Here is an 18,673-nt window from a genome sequence, read left to right as displayed (position 1 = left end):
TAATATAGTATATGTTATCCAATAAAGTTGAACAAAATGTGATTTATATTTTTGGATACAATATAACGAAAACGCTATTTTAAATCAAATTATAATTAAAAATCGATGAAATAATATAAAACCTACTCATATAACTAAAAATACATATGAATGTATATTGGGTTGCCTAAAAATAAATTGAAATAAGAGTGGGGACAAAGTTCGTGTAACACGCGTGTTTAATTTAATCCGAATCTGAAAGATCAGTTTAGTTCGGTCACTCGGTATAGAACGACATAACCTATCATATTTATAAAATTTCACCGCGTGTGCCTTTAAAACGATTTAATTTTATATTATCGTTACATTTCAAAATAATTACAAACTAAATATAGTGCGTTGACAATAACAAGTGAATGATTACTTTTAAACCAACACAACAAAAATAAATTCTCCTACTTATTTAGTGATGTTACTCTACTAATCATTGAAACAAAAAACAAAAACAATCAAGATGATGTCCAACGGGCAAGTAATTGGTGATGGATCATGGGATTTGATCGTTTACGTGACAAATCTCCAAACTGGTAGATCTATACGTGTAAAAGGCGATCTACACATCGGAGGCGTCATGTTAAAACTCGTAGAGGATTTAGGTTAGTATGCGCATTAATATGATTTTGCATGGCACACTTTGTATTATCATTACGTCGTTGATGTTCGTTTATAATCGGAACTTTATGGACATAACCTCAAATGGTTGCGATTGTGAAAATAAAGGAAAAAAAAAAGAAATTGGTTTTGTAGGACGACCGTGTGTGGTAGTACTGGTAGTGGTCAAGTTGATTGGGTTTCGTTGACGTAATATGTTAGGTCACCACTATTTACAACTGTTTAGAGATCCTTGAGTTTCTAATTTTATATTTAAACGTAAAGAAGTGAAGTTTGTCTAATTTCGGAAACATAAATAAATTATTCATTGTATGATTTTCATTTTTGTGTTGCAAAAGATACATTTTTCTAATCAAATTTTGTTCAAATTTGTTATATGACATTTGACAGTACCTGTCAAGACGTTTTTGACACATTAAAATAGGTTATTAGGTTAAGGCACGCCCAGGTAACCCATCCCTAGACTCTTTCACGTTTATTTCAGTATTCCCACCCAAATTTTGGTAAAACGCAACTCATTTAACCATTACTGCGCGTTGATAATATTAAAATCAAACATATAACTTCATTTTTTAGTAACAACCTAAACTAGGAAAATCGTTTTTCTAAAATATACCAATTTTTGAAGAGTAACTACTTGCATAGACGTTGTGTATTAATGTTACTTCACACACACGGGGTTGGAAGGGTTGATAGAACATTTATATGCGAAATCCATTGCTGCAGGAATAGATGCTGTCTATGAGTCTGAGAACTCATCGAATGAGCAACATGATTCATAAAGTGAAAAGGTGGACAATTACAAAAACTGCGTTTTAGTCAAAAAAAAAACACTAAATTATATTTAGCAAAAGAAACCTAAGTTCACGTTTTCTTCTTCTTTTCTCAAAGATTTTATGGTTGCCCTCGTCGGTTTTTATTGCATCAGACAGGAATTTTTGTGGCTTTGCACTCGGCTTGCATCTCATTATTGTGCACACATACTGAAATATGTATCGTAATATCCAAAACCGCCTTGCCACTAGATTTTCTCTTAGGGGCCATCGCCCAGACTGTAGAGTTGAAGCTCTTATTTTGATTATGAGTATAAGTACGTGTGAAAAGATTGTCAGTAGTATTGTTGCTTTATAGCAGATATAGAGGGTATAGAAAGATATGATCACTGCACAGAAAAGCAAATTCAAACTCCAAATAGTGTTCTTAATATAACATGAATACGAGGTATTGATAAATTTTATCTTTCTTTCGTTAAATGAATGTATCAGGAAAAATATGAATGAAAGTTGTAAATACGACACAAACATTTAGTCACTCTGTAACTGCGACATAAAAGTGTATTTACCTATACTTTCATAAACTTCCTTATTAATATTAGCTCGTTAAAGGTTATATTACGTTATCTTTATAGTGTTGATCAATTAATAAGAAGATAAAGAAATACTTTTTCTTACTTGTACCGCCGATTGTGAATAAAGCTATAAAGGGAATTAATAAACTTGCATTAATTTTTTTTTAATTTCTCACCTAGATTTTATGATAATCAATTAAAATGAAATAATCAAACAATAAAACAGTATTGTATTCATATAAAGCACAATATTGTATTTTATTGCTCATAAAAAACAAGATGAAATTAATTTCCAAAAGATACAATTTACATTAATTGGATTACTGCATCTTAATTATGACGTCATTACAGTTTGTTGAATGTGTAACTTCATCGCCATTTAGTTGCTTTATTATTTATAAATGAAAAGCGATGCAGCATTGCGCTTCAAATTCAGTAAGCAACCTTAGTAGATCCTTAAATAGGTATTGCTCATTCAAATTCAGGATTACAAAACCAGTTCATGCCATAAACAATATGACCGGCTCATCCTTGAATTTACAACCTCATTATGGCATCTATATCAGCAAAGTTTTAGTACTTAGTATTCAGTTTTCCATAACCTATACTATTCACTTTAAAAGTGAATAATATCTTTATTTGCTTAACTAATACATTTACTGTATGATACCATGTAGATAAAAATTTCGATGTAATGTGGATTGGATCAATTACTCAAGAGAATTCTATGTATAATCGTGGCTATTATTTCCGCGGTGACCTTTCAGCAATTTAAAACGTGAGAAATTCTAGCCTCAATTCGCTTGAATTCATTGGTGAAAATGGTTAGTATTAATGATACTGATAGTGTCTAATGGTCAGCCAAATAAATGATCAGTTAAAACGGAGGTATGGTATAAATCGTGTGAACTTCATGTATAGACCGTCGTTTCGAGGTTGCTTCAAACCTCACCAGTTCTAAATACCAAAATACTAATTTTACATTAATATGCATAGTGACTGGAGGATGACCATAAATTATACCATAACAAGTAAAAGAAATCGAATTCGGGTATGTTATATCTATATTGTTCTAAACAACCAGAATGGAATTTCCTGATTCAAATCTGTAAAATTAACTAGAACATGGGAACGAACGATCGAACACAATTAAACATTGATTCCGCATAATTGATGAATTTCACAACAACTGAAATCGACATGAAGGTAGTTTCTTAGTACATGGACTAACAGTAGTACGAGCGATTATTTGATCGTGTCGTTGATTGGAATGACAGATCGAACACGTCTCATACTTATTATTCGTTTAGTTCCTTCTAATCGTTCAGTGTAATTTGCACAAATGAATACTTAACACAACTCGATGACATTTTTGCACGAACAGATCTTTGCACAGATTATATTGAACTTGGGCATACACCATAATCTTTTCCGAGACAATATCTAACATTTTAACTTATATCTCTCTATTTTTAAATAGACTCCTTTTTAAAGAAGTTACAAAAAAATTTTTTTAATCTATTTTGTGTTCGACCACAACATAACACTAAATATGACCAAGAACTCGCGTGCCGGTTCTTCGGCAAGGTCATCACCTCAACGACCTTGATATTACCGTGTGCAGAGAGAATCCTAGCGTCTCTTTACCAACACCAACGGAGTTCTTCGCCGTTCGAGCATTAAAAAAAAATCTTCGATTAATTTTCGCTTGCAAAAATAATTTGCTTGCTGTAAGAGGTGCTGCGAATTGAACGCGAGGAAATGAGTCATAGGTATTTTTAGTAAACGCTCGACTAATTCTTCTTAATAATTTCAAATGGAGTTTAGTAATTGCCCCTTTCTTATAGTAACTTGGAAAAATCATTCTAGGTCATCTCAATGTGGTGTTGATTTCAGTGCATTGTTCAAATCACGTATAAGTGTTTCGTCATTAATTATTAATCAGTATGACTAGACGACATTGGAATTTAAAGTGTTGTTCCAATTCTTTGTTTATTTTTCTATATACGTACAATTTCTATGTTCTTGTAATTGTGACGATGCATTTTCTTAGATTTTTTTTAAAGCTTTAATTTGGCGTCTCAATCATCATCTATGTTTTTAATCATTTTCATAACGTTGTTTATAAGCGATTAAATTTTATGTTTCGTCTGCGTGGTTCTGTTATCAACACTAAAAGTAGTTAATTGTAATTATTGCCGTAGCAAAACTGATAAGGTTCCATTCATTTTGTATCGCGTTGCACTCCTGTACGAGTAAATATTTTGTTGGTATGTTGATGTCTGTTATCAACATTTTTCCTTCTTTGATAATACTTTTTATTTAACAGTTATATTTAGAAATTTCTTTATTTATATGATTTGTTATTTTTCCCTATATAATTATATTACAAATTTATCGTATTATTATTCACATTCTCACTTCAAAAAAGAACTGTATACGTTTTCACAAATTTCTTCTTCGAATTTCTCTTTGATGTGTAACCGACACGGGCTGACTCATTCTTCTCATTAACAACCGTAGTAAAGTCATATTTAGAGTCTTTTACGTTGCGTCATTAACGAAATCAACTTAACCTTAAAAGTGCTTGTGGTTTTTTTTAACTACGAAATATTGTTAGTCACGCTTCGTCTGAAGGTTACTGCACGTGGTTAACCACAAAAGTTTTTCGATATACTAATTTTTTACGACGTAGTTTTTGATTGAAAATAGGTCAATTAAACACATATAGAAGCGAAGTCTGGTCATTTACAACAAAAGATGGGAATAGCCTAAGATATTTGAATGAAAAATACATAATGAAGACTTAAACCAAAGCTTCCCAAAGCTCAAAGAATAAGATAGATGGGACACATCTTAACACATTAAGGACCGCTCACGAGTTTTCCCGTGTTGTGCAAAAACTGCGGTCCATACTTATTTCTCTGTGGTCCTTAATGTGTTACGAATGAGTTAAACTAGGAAAACAAAGTTTTTTTACGCGAATTTTTTGTGAACGTTATAAGTGTACTAAAGTTCATTTCGATTGAATTATATTGAACTGAATCCTCGTTCGTTTCTATGACTAATTTTACCACACCGTGAATTTGTGACGTCTTTGTTATCCAACAAAGGGGCGGCTTCGTGCTCAAAATCCAGAACTTCCGGTCGTTCGTTTGACATAGATGTAAAACAGATGCTTCATTTTTCAATTGCGGTTATTTCGGGGTTATTCCTACTCTAAAAAGAAATTTTTGTGATAACTTAATAAAAAATAACCTTTAACGTGACATTTCCTGTTTTAGCGTAACATTCCCAGTACATAGTACATTTCAGTTGAAATAGAAAAAAACTGTTATGTTTTGGTTATCATGCTGGTCGCGTGTTTCTATGGGCGCCACACGTGCCCCAAACGTGGCGCGTACTCGAACATTTACTCCATGTCTGCTTTCTTTCCCTTCGCCGTCGCTTGCACCGCGGGCTTCTTCTCTATTTGTTTACGACGGAAATAGTGAAAGAGGTATGCGGTATGTTGTGTACCTGGCAGACCGGCGCCCCCCATTTTACATTTACAAATCCGACCTTCCCTGGTCCTTTAACCTTTTACTCCGTTTCTTGGTTATTCCGTTCAACCAAAAGTAGTAGACCACGATGAAATACGCTTTACTATATCTGGGTGATTAATGTGGGAATAATTTTCCTTTCCCTATTTCGATTTGCATCCATTCGAAGAAGTTTAGAAAGTTTAAGGAAGTTATTTTATGTCAATCGAAGTTTTTTATGGTAGATTACTACTTTATCGATAGGATTTGGGTAATAAATCTAAGGATATAGTAGAAGATAATAAAAAGTAGAAAATTTTAATCTTCTTAGTGTATAGGTACTTTGTTTTTCTAATAAAAAAAATTGCTTAAATGTATTCATGTTTTCTATATAATCAAAAGATAAGATATCGATAAACGCAAAAAAAAACAATCAAGGTCAAAATTATACATCATTGTTTAATTTGTTGATGTATTAATAAATTCTTGAAATTAATAATTACATACTTTAAATATTAAATTAAATAAACTACTATTTAGTATTTTGTTACACATTAAATTAGTCACGTATTTGTTGATTGTGTATTTTGCGAAATGTCAAATTGGGTTTTTATATAGTATGAATAGTTTAAAAAGTAAATTCAATTTTGATTTTAGCCATAAAAATATCAATTTTGTTATAATTATTAGTGTAATTTAATTTAGACAGTTGGCAACGAAAATTAGGTTAGATTTCTTAAAATAATTCTTTGACATTTTAGTCCTTTTATTACGAAATACCAACAGTAAATTTATAATTATAGAATCGTTTTGAAATTGAACGTTTCGATCACGTAGAAAACAGGAAAAAATTAAGAAACTATTATGTAAATATTTTTATTGTTTATCTCGTCATTAATATGCCATAGAAGAACGATGTTTTCGGATAAGAATACTTTAACAATAATTTAACTTTTGTAATTTGGCCGGATATCCGGTAACGATTTCAAATTACGTGTTTTCCTAGAGATTACGGTTGAAGAACACCTCAATATCCGGTTTATTTCATCAAACCACATTTTTTTTTGCTATTTCCGGCTGTTTTGTTTGATGACATAAAACCACATAAAACTAACCTAATTTGTCAATGAGTACTCACAAAGGATTTTCTATCCATTTTAATATAATACAGGTATCCCAAAAGTCTATACCGGCTTTTGATAAAAACAGAACGGAAGCATATAGACACATGAAATGTGGCATACATTTTATTCAAACATTCTGCGCCTTCATACAGGACCGCAAATGCTTGGGGAACACAGCTATCGTGGCGGAGAAGTACTCGACGTTGAGATCATCCCATACCTTCTCAAGCACGTTTCCGTTTGTCAAGATTTCTGTGAAGAGTAGCACAGGCCTTGCTGTCATGGACCGACTACACGGTAAAGTTAAGAGGGTTCAAATTAAGAGAGCCACTCCGTGGAGAACCATGGTTGGAAAATTGGTCCCGCTGAACTACCGTAGCCTTGTACGCGGGCGCTGAGTCCTGTTGGAATGTTCAGGGGTGTCCTTTGATGTGAAACTGGCTCCAAGGAAGCACTTTATTCATAAGAATCTCATCAAGGTAGTTCTGGGAGTTGATCTTGACTTTCTGATCCCCAAAATCTGCTGACTTTTTGGAGAAACTTACCAATTACGCTTCCTGAACCGTTCGACCGAAAATACTGTTTTTGATGAATGTCTTTGATCATGGGGCAGACCAGTGGCCTTCATACTTATGTCCCGTCAGAGTGTGGATCTTTTGCATCTTGATGCTACGAAGCCCTAAACCATGTTTGACTATCCTGGACAGATTCACGGCTAATATTCAGCTCCTTAGCCATTTTTCTGAGTCTCCTCTTGGAATTATAGCGGACCTTGTTTTGAGTCACCCTGGTTTTCCTTTTCCTGAAAACGCACAAAGCAATCCTTTGGATTTATGGAGGAGCCTTGAATACCAAGTAGACGAATATGCAACAAATTTTACATTCATTCAACAAAAACGAATAAAGTTACAACATCTCAGAGTTAGGCTCCAGGATTTTTGTGACACTTGTATAGTGGTAATCACCTGAAATCACGTTTCTAGTAATGACATCAAGAATGAATATTTAATGACACTGTTGAATTGATAGTGGTGAATTTTCAAAACAAATATCATAGGAATTGGTTCTTCATTCTATAAACCATTCTTCTTCATATAATGAGAATCCTTTGGGAATCGTTTTAATGATTACCCACTGATCCAAACTGGTTACAATTACATTACGAGCTTTTTAACTATTTTTTTAAACGCCAGACCGTCGCCTGTCTATATTTAGCGTCTTCTTTATCGTTCCCGTGAGCGCCGCGGCCCCCGCATTATCATAACTACTACGTCTCAATCCATATACAGGGCGATTTATTACAAACCAACCTCGAAACGACCACGATTGTTACACAGATTACATTTAAGGATCAACGACTTTTTTTCCCGTCTTTTTAATATTACATAAATCAATTTGATTTAAACTAATCTCATAATGACTAAATTGAAATTCCTACTATTCAAATAGATGAAGCAATCTTCAATTTTTGAATCATATGTTAATTTTTTTTTGTTTTAATAAATTTTGATATGATGAGAATAATTGGGTTTTCGCAGACGCCTCGTTCCAATTGAGCCGGTGCCAGACCTAAAAATCTTGCCAAAAATACACGTCATCCCCGTTTTTCTTCTTTCACGTCGTCTGCTGGGGTCACGGATCTCGTTGTGTGTGCGTCTCAATTACGCCTACGAACGGCTTCGTCTTCCGCTCCCTCGAAGAATCGTGAGAAAGACTCTTAAACAACGACAAAAAAGTCTTCGCCTTCTTCTGTGTCTGAGTGTAAGCGAGACTCATTTCGTTTTCTTCGAAACGTTCCAGATCGGAAGAGATAATTTTTTTTATGGGATTTGTCTTAGAATCAATTTAGTTTGTAACAATGGCATTACACAAATAGCATCGCGAACTTTTCTCATATTTTTCTTATTGCATTTATCAAAATTTAATGTTTATTTACAAATCTTGTTTTGCTGAAGTTGTTGTTTGCATATCGTTTTTTCTGTGTTTACATTAACAGTTAAAAACGGGATATTTTCGTCTGGGACGAGTTACAAATTATTTACCTTGCATCTTGGCAACGTCGCCAACGAGTCCATTTATAAACTCATTTTTTCCAATAAAACCATCTGCAACTAACCACTTAAAAATTAAAAACTTCCTTTCAACGCGTACATTCTTAAAATCAATTGAAAAGTGTTCACGAATGTTTTACATTCCACTTCGAAAGATGTTTTTCTTCAACCTTGAAACTGTCACGATAAATTTCCGTTTACAAAACGGTTTTACTTGAAAATTTACAGTGTCTACATAGGAATCGGAATAGAAAGGTTTAAAGTTATGTAATCTGCACAGTAAAATATCCTTTTACAAAACCCGTTCTAAATCGCAAATTATGATTCTTTTTAACAACTTCATTTTTAGGCTAATTACTGTTTAGATAAGATAATTTTTTTAAAGATTTGTTGCCCACATGTATAAACTGACACCGTTTCGCTTTAATTCCTTAATTAAATCCATAGATCCGACCACCAGTTGAAGAATAACCTACGCACGTTTTAACCATCTGCACTCAAGTGCAACCCACGTTAGAAAGTTTGTAATTTGTTGCCGTATTTAGCAGTGACATAACGTCGATTATTGCAAAATCTTTCGATGTCATTCAGTAAATGCGTTTCAAAAACGGATGGTGTGGATTTTGAAAATAAAATTATAATATCAGTTGTTGATTTATTAACGTACGGATTATTAGCTTAATAACACTAATTTACAATCGAATTGTTTTACTTCTAGAAATTAATTTATGTTCGAATGTGATTTATACTAAAAAAAGTCGGTTGGCACGATAATAATAGAAACCACATTCCAATCCAATCATTCCAGTACCGAGAAAATTGGGCTATAACTTTGCTATGTTTATATATTTTTTGGTTTTATTTTTGTCTGTGAACAGAACGTAACAAGAATTCACGTAGATTGCGCAATCAAGAAGTAACGTTTGGCTGAAGTAACACAACGCAGCTATTACAGAATTACAGAGTGTGAGGAAAAAACTTTTAATGCTAACCAAGGTTGGACTGTGGGGTTCATGCACCGAATGGGGTTATCGTTGAAGTGCAAAACTATAATTTTCCAAAAGCTCCTAATGATTTTCAAGAAAATTTCAATTTGTTTCAAACTGCGAATGCCGACGAAATGGCAGTATATCTAGATATGTTCCCTAATCACACACTAGAAAGAAGAGGTGGGAAGGCCGTGAAAACGGTGTCTGCTCTGGTTAATGACTGTAAAAGAACTTTATACATACTGAGTTGTGATAACAGAGCTTCTTTGATCTGGATCCCAGGTCATTCTGGGGTTGCTGACAATGAAGCGGTAGTTGAGCTAGCACGGGAGGGCAGCGCTAAAGCGTTTGTGGGGCTAGACCCAGCAGTTTGTATATCATTTGCGATGGCTAAACATAGGAGTGAACTGTGGGCTGAAGAAAGAGTTCGCCTACTGTGGACCAGTTCTCCTGGAATGAGACACGCTAAGTTGTATATAAGTTGTTGAATATTTTAGGACTTGCTCGTAGCAACATTAAAGTTCTAATGGGTGTCTTTACTGGGCAGTGCCGATTAAAGACACACCTCAACTTGTTGGGCCTAGCCGTTGAATGCCGACTATGTGCGGAGGATGAGAAGACGGTTGAGCATGTTTTATGCCACTGCCCTGTTGTTAATAGTATCAGATTTTCAATTTTTGACCGAACAAGACATTAAGGTTCGTTAAGAGGATTGGACCGCACGGTGAAATTTGGTAATGTTATCTATCAGGCTACAATAGATCTCGAGAATAGATCTGAGGTCGTGGTGCCAGGTTGGTTGGTCCATCTACCCGATATATGATTTATGTAATGTAATTCCTGGTGGAATGACATCCATACTACAACCTAAGAACACTATTATAACATCGAAGAAGATGTAATATGGCAAGAAAATAATACATAAAGATGTAAATATCGTTCTAAAACCCTTAATAATGTTTTATTATTATAATGTGCTTTTATTTTACTATTTGTACCCGAATGTAATCCGCATTTCATTTTAGAGCATATAAATTTGGAAAAAAGAATGGAGAAAATAGGGTAGTATTATTTATAAGAAATTTTTTAAATAAATTTTTAATTTTTTTAATTTTGTACGATTGGCTATACATTTAACTTAAAAATGACGTAAACATAACGTCAAAATTGACATTACAATTAATTTTAAAAATAAATCAAGAAAAAATATCGTATTTTAGACTTATTTATTGATTATAATCAAATAGAGAAAGTTAGCAAACGTTAAAAGCAAGAGTATTAAAGACAGGTCAGTGAAAATTGCATCTCGTGTATTTCGCTATATACCTAGGTGTATAAGTAATCGAATTAAGATTAAGAGCAAGTTTTAGTCTCCTCGCACGTAGTACCCCAGGGGGCTTTGAACTCAACATCCAATCGAGCCGGTAGTTATTCAATTGCGTTTCGCTTAACTGGACGCACGCCATACGCTAATCGAGATCAGGATGTTTTTGGTTATCGAGCCAGAAATCAACAACTACTTTTTCCCCTCGTAAATAAGAAATAAATTCAAATGAAAGATTATTAAAAAATTATTCCTTATTGTTCATAATAAAATAAATAAATCCTTTATAAATGTTAGAAAATTGACAGTTTTCTATTTTTAATATAATCCAATAGATGGTGCTACTAACTGTCACAGTAATCGCCGTTTTATTTTATATTTATGGGGTATTTAAGACGAAAATTGTTGTTTGAGAAGTATAATGGGGCTATTACGAAAAAGATAGGGTTCCTCGTACAATGTATAACAGCCGTATATTTATGTAACCCCACACGTAAAATTGGTGGCTATTAAAGTTTCCGATTGCTGAACGAGTTTACGACTTATGATGGAGTCAAAAACGACGAACTTAATGTTCTGGGTATGAAGACTATGAGGGGAGTTCCCGAAATAACGATGTTGTAGCCGTTTACAACGTCTTGAGAAACTAGGTCTCAACTTCCTTTACATTTTTGTATCGATATTAAGAATTTGGTAATTTCTTTAGTTACCAAATAGTTTTTGGTGTTTTTGATTCTTTATAGTTGGTAATATTTTTAAATGTCACCACCAATCATAACCTGCAAATTTGACATATTCAATTTTAATCAAAAACAAGGATTTATTGTAACTTAATACATATAACATTGGAATTTCATCTCGTTGTAATAAAATCTAAATCTAAACCACACAGAAACACAACCGATCGAATTACTACATACACGGTTGAATGGAAATAGTTACATTCCGCCCACTATAAAACCTCGAGAAACAAAACTGTTGGTTGCATTTATTGCGTTTAAGTGGGCGATTTCCACATGATAAAATTCCCGGTGGTAATTTTTCATAATATCACGTAACTTATTTTACCCCTAACCTATTTTGTAACAAACGTCTTGGTTAAAATTAAACGTTTACGTTTTTCGATGGCGATAAATCCTGTACTTGGTTAACGAAACCCGTTTAAAAGAAAAAAAAACAGCTTGTGTTCATGGATTCAACTCGAGAAGTTTAAATAAACGTTCACAGGAAGAGATGTTTGTTTTTGGAATTGCGAAAAGAAAATAAAAAAATTGTAATATAGGAATTACATTTTCTGAGTTGTAAATGAGTTTAATTCAACGAGAATTAAGATCGATATTACTGTTGGAAAATTGGGACAACGAACTGACCTAAATTACCTTTTCGACCTAGATCACGCCTTTTTATGCCCTCGCTTTTTTTGTATTTTAGACACCAACTCGAATTGACATTTCCGTTTATGGTATAAGCTGGGAAATTCGTAAGCCCGCTGCGTGACTAATACGTACACGATTATTATTTACCTTATTAATAACATAATGGGATGATTTAAAAGATGTATCGCCAAATTTACGAATAAACGCCGTCCGAATTGGATATTTTCTTTAATAAGTTATTAGAATTACACAAATTCATAGAAGTAGTGAACATAATTTTAGTTATATTTGCATTTCATGATAAATATATTACGCGGCCAACCGGAACTTGACACGATAAAAGATAAAACACCGCGTCACCTACAGAAATATTTGTTTAGAAATCAATATTTTACAGCAAACATTTAAAAACTTATTACAATAATTTCATTCTATTAAAATTATATGGAATCAGAAATTTGTTCACCTTTAGGTTTTTCTTGGTTTTTGTGATTATTTTATGAAAGTATAAAGAATATAGTTTAAAGTATAAAGAATATAGCAAAAACACAGTTGCACTATTTTGCAAATAGGGTAGAAGTCATCTAGGTGTTTTTTGTTGAGTCGTATTCAACTGGAAACCTGAAAGAACAAGAACGGATAAAATCTCGGATCGACCACAACAAAACATACTTCTCCATTCGTGAAGCACTACGCATTACCATATAAATATAAAATATACTACTACTAGTAGTTAAGAATAAAAAAGAATTTATTTTCTAGCATCCACGCAGATATTGGGCGTGATTTGAGTACTAATCTTGGGGGCAAAACTAACATACATACATATTATTTTTATTTTTTCACAAACGACACCATTTTTAGTAACTGGTGCTTCTGGATCTTTTTGATCAATTGAATTGTAGGTGAAATATTTTCTATCATTGAAAAAATTTAATAACTTTTTTCTTCAATTAACCGATAACAAATTACATGTAAAGTGTCATCTATTAACAATAAAGATTTATACTTCCTTTTGACATTTTACTAAATTACAATGAAAAATATCAAAAATAGATGTCATAAGTCAGGAGTTCAACCACAAAGTTCAATTATGTCTCGAAGTAGTTCTATGCATGGTTCCGACTATTTAAGCAATACAGATCATGGTGAATCGTCATGCCCTATAAGAAAATCATTAAATTTGCTTAGCTATCAAACGGATGGTTGTCAATTTGAAAAGCTCAAACCACATATTTTTGTGATATTTGGAGCGTCGGGTAACGTAGCCACAAAGAAGATCTATCCAACCCTTTGGAATTTATTCCGTAGCGATTTATTACCGCAAAAAACCTTTATAATTGGATTTTGTAGAACACAATTATCGGTGCAACAAATTCAAGAGAGAACCCGAAATCAGATAAAAATCGATCAAAATAATATGTATAAAAAATATGCGTCGTTTCACGTTACGTGTCAAGGTTATTATGATAACACCGATGATATTAAACGGTTAAATAATATAATAACACAAAAGGAAGGTGGAGAATCAAGTAATAGAATATTTATTTTGGCTGTTCCACCACCCATCATACAACCAGCATTGCTTAATATAAAAAGTACTTGTGTACCACCTGCATCAACGGTTCGTATCATATTGGGAAAACCATTTGGTAACGATTTAGAATCATCAGATGATATAAGTAATAATATAAAAGAATTATTCGATGAAACGCATTTATTTCGTGTAGATCACGATCTTAATCAAGAAATCTTACAAAATTTTTTAACTTTACGTTTTTCAAACGATTTTATTTCGGCTACGTTTAATCGCCATTATATAGCTGCAGTTTTAATTACACACAAAGAAGATATCGGTCTTTATGGGAGAGGTGGTCATTACGACAAATATGGAATTATCAGAGATACAATGTTAACACATTTATTACAAATACTTACGTTCATTGCCATGGAAAAACCAATGTCTTATCTACCCGAAGATATTCGCGACGAAAAAGTACGAATTTTAAAAATGATAAAGCCGGTGAGGTTAAGAGAAACGGTATTAGGACAATATCGAGGAAAACCTAAAGGTTTAGGTGATCAAATTTATGGTTATTTAGACGATATAACTGTTCCAAAAAATTCGATAACTCCCACTTATGCTATAATCGTTTTACAAATTGGTAATGAACGTTGGGAAGGTGTTCCATTTATTTTAATGGGTGGAAAAGCTTTGGACGAAGAAAAAACGGAGGTTCGAGTTCAATATTCAACGGTGGCCGGTGGTATTTTTGAAAATTACACAAGAAACGAATTAATAGTTACAATGAAACCCACCCCAAGTATTTTTATGAAAATCTTAATGAAATCGCCCGGTATTAATTTTCTTGTCGAAAATAGCGTCATTGATTTAACGAGTCCAACACCGGAAACGACCGGAAGAATAAGTACTTTTGAACGACTTATTTTGGACGTTATAAGCGGTACTCATTTGCATTGTATTCGTACCGATGAATTGCACGAAGCTTGGAGAATTTTTACACCTCTTTTAAAACAAATCGAAGAAGATAGAATTAAACCGCAACCGTATGTTTATGGAAGTCGTGGTCCTAGAGAAGCTGATGTTTTTTTGAGAGAACAAAATTTTGTATTGTAATAAGTTTTTAAATGTTTATTATTATTTAAATGTCCAATTTTAATAGTTTATTAAAGAAAGTTGCAATGTGGATGTTTTAACTGTACAATTAATGTTTTCGTTTATACAATTTTCAGTAGATGTTGGTTTATTTCATAGGTAAACTCAGGGTATTGCCCGAGTTATTCATACGATATATAAATGGTAGTTCTAGTTTAATTTGTTATTCACCGCTGGATTGTTGTATATTGTTATTGAACTAAAAGTAGAATTAACACTAGAACTAGAAAAAATAAACAACAATCCTGCCTTAATAAAAAAAACTAGAACTAACACTAAACCTAGAACTAGAAATATTTGGGTTTAGCCGTGAGTCTGGAGACGCACGGCTAAACCCGAAACTTTCTACTTCTAGGTTTATTGTTAGTTCTAGTTTTACACTTACACTGTCACTAGAACTAACATTAGTCCTAGAACTAGAAACATTTGGGTACGTCTCTCAAGATGGCTAAACCCTTTCCCGTATTAATCCGTTATATCAAGATTTTACTGTATTTCTATTTCAATTTTATTTCTAATTCATTTTGTTACAGAAATCTCTATGGATTGGTCAGATCATGCATTATGGTGGCCAGAAAGAAATATTTGGTTAAACAGAACAAGATCGACATTAGATCAATACGGAGTACAAGCTGACGCCCAATTGGAATTCACACCAATGCACAAAATATTACGCCTTCAAATGCCGGATTTACGTTATTTAGATATGATGGTCGATTTCTCAGTAAAAACTTTTTCGGCTGTTATCTCAATATGCAAACAACTTGGTATTCGACATCCCGAAGAATTATCTCTCTGTAAACCGTTGGAAGCGGCGAATTTAAAATGTAATTTTAAAGATTTGCCGAAAAGAAAACATGAAAACGGGGGTGCGCACAGAAATGGGCACGTAGCTAAAGACACGAACACTTTTATACCGGCTCATAGTCCGCAAGGAAGTAATGGAAGTTTGGATAAATCGTTTTCTTGCGCTCCTATCACACCGGGAAGGGTTCCACAGTCTTCAACGCCAATTAGTAGCCCTGCAGGTACTTGGAAGAAGAATGGTTATGATGCAAACGCTGGATACTCACCAAATATGAGTTTGGAGCAGTTAAATGGAGGTCTTGATAATTCTTTAGCACAATCACCACCGACTATTAGTCCTAAAGATAGAAGTATGTTGGTTCGGCCAAAATCATTAGTTGAAAAAGCAAGAATGAATGTTGCGTAAGTAATAATAATAATAATTTATTGCCTACAGTGGGTTACAATTCATAATTCATGTAATAGTAATAATAATAACAACAATAATAACTCAAATCCTACGCTTCTTCCTAGCCAACCCCAACACCCACTTCTAGTACTTGCTCTGCACATTCTCTAATAGCCCTTGCTATTTATTAGAATGATTGATGTAAAATTTCAACTTTACCTTTTCGTTTTTATACAGTTGGTTGGATTCATCACTATCAATTATGGAACAAGGTGTCCAAGAATACGGAACGTTATGTCTTCGATTTAAGTTTTACGAATTTTACGACTTAAACCAAAAATACGACGCGGTTCGTATCAATCAAATTTACGAACAAGCAAAATGGCAATTATTGAACGAAGAAATTGATTGTACCGAAGAAGAGATGTTAATGTTTGCCGCATTACAGGTTTGATTCTTTCCTCGCTTTTTTTTTGTCATTTTTTAACTAATTTTTATTTCTAGCTACAAATTAGTTTACAAGCAAATCAACCGCAACCTAATTTCACTCCAAATAATGGTACAACGACACCACCTCCAGAAGACGATATTGATTCCGCTTTAAACGAACTTCAAACCACTTTAGAAGGATCGAGAATTTCAAATAATTACAATGACATCACCAAAGTGCCTGAATTAAACGATGAACTTCGATTTTTAAAGTAAATTATTTAAATTTGATAATTTTATAAAAATATTAATTAAAACATTTTTTTTCAGGAAAAGTTTCTTAATGAAAACATTTAAAAAATATTGGTTTTCCTGTAAAGATTTGAACTTGTACCTGTATAAAACTCGCGAGGATTTAATTCACCGCCAAGAACCTGTTATGAAAGTAAATTTAAAAGGTTGCGAAGTCACCCCTGATGTAAACATCAGTCAAAATAAATTTGGAATTAAATTGGATGTTCCATCCAGTGAAGGAATGCAAGATATGTATATTAGATGTGAATCGGTAAGGAATTTCCCGAAAATAATTTATTTTTAGTAACATTGAGTGATTTTTAAAGGAAAGTCAATATGCAAAATGGTTGGCAGCGTGTAAATTAGCAGCAAAAGGGAGATCTCTTGCTGATAGTTCTTATGATAGTGAAGTACAAACAATTACAGAGTTTTTACAAATGCAAAAACCAAGTGAAAAACCAGCCATAAATCCAAATTCTTTAGATATACAACCGGAAGAATATGTTTCACCACGTTATTTGAAAAAAATTAAAGGAAAAGTATGTTTTATCACTGATTATTGATGTTGCTTATTTTACTATTATATTTTTTTTTAGTTAATTCAAAGGATATTTGAAGCTCATGCAAATGTAAAAGATTTGGGTCTTATTGATGCAAAATTAAATTATATAAAAGCGTGGCAATCACTTCCTGAATATGGCATTAGTTTATTTATTGTTAAATTTATGGGTAACAAAAAAGAAGATCTTTTAGGTATTGCTAATAATCGAATAATGAAAATGGATATTGGCAATGGTGATCATCAAAAAACATGGCGTTATAATACAATGAAAGCTTGGAATGTTAATTGGGAAGTAAAACACATGATGGTACAATTTGAAGAAGAAAATATAGTATTTGCATGTATTTCTGCTGACTGTAAGGTTATACATGAATTTATTGGGGGTTATATATTCTTATCCATGCGATCTAAAGAAGCCAATCAAGCATTGAATGAAGAACTTTTCCATAAATTAACGGGGGGTTGGTCATAAAATGTTTTCTTAATTCAAAGAAGAATTAATTTTTAACTCTTTGACGTGTTTTTCTTATTTTTTCCTGTCGATTTGTACATAGAATCATTCTTATTGATGTTATTAAAAATTGATATTTATTGTAACATATGTATCTTTACATAAAAAATACTTTTTAGTATGACGCAAGTTATAACATGTTATTATTGCTTTAGGGCATTTATTAATAAAATTATAAAATTAATGTTTCTCTAAAGTAAACAATTTAATTTACTACTTAATTACTATTACTATACAAAAATCTCTTAATATTTTTCTAACAGTGTATTGCTATCTATATGCCTATACATATTATACATATATATTTTATATAGTTTACATAGGTTGTGTTTGTAAAATATTAATAAATTAAACAATTAATTAAAAAATGTTTTTTTATCTTCAACATATACTGTGAATTTAGTTACAAAATAGTTGACATAATTTCAAAACTTGATTCATTGAATTTGTTTATAGATTATTTTTATTTGTTTAATATAAAATTATGCAGTACAAATTGATAAGAATTTCCAAATAGATAACTAAAAATAGTAAATTTAATCGCAATTTAAATTTAAAATAATTCCGTTATGTTTCAATAGATGGCTCTCCGTCTAATCGATGCGAAATAAAAAATACAGC

At 32.6% G+C, this 18,673-nt stretch overlaps 1 protein-coding gene across 1 annotated transcript; it reads left to right on the top strand.

The window, feature by feature from the left end:
* Positions 1 to 377: 377 nt before the first annotated feature.
* On the top strand, positions 378 to 18,096 carry LOC111424493 (unc-112-related protein-like). Its single transcript, XM_023058045.2, has 7 exons — positions 378 to 635; positions 15,595 to 16,270; positions 16,494 to 16,704; positions 16,761 to 16,957; positions 17,016 to 17,250; positions 17,306 to 17,518; positions 17,576 to 18,096. Exons 1-7 carry the CDS (start codon positions 494 to 496, stop codon positions 18,011 to 18,013), a joined length of 2,112 nt encoding a protein of 703 aa, XP_022913813.1. The 5' UTR covers positions 378 to 493; the 3' UTR covers positions 18,014 to 18,096.
* Positions 18,097 to 18,673: the final 577 nt, after the last annotated feature.

This window comes from Onthophagus taurus, chromosome 7 (genome assembly GCF_036711975.1).
Source record: "Onthophagus taurus isolate NC chromosome 7, IU_Otau_3.0, whole genome shotgun sequence".
NCBI classification, from domain to species: Eukaryota; Metazoa; Arthropoda; class Insecta; order Coleoptera; family Scarabaeidae; genus Onthophagus; species Onthophagus taurus.
The sequence above is the reverse complement of the archived record's forward strand: the minus strand, read 5'-3'. Positions and strand labels throughout refer to the sequence as shown.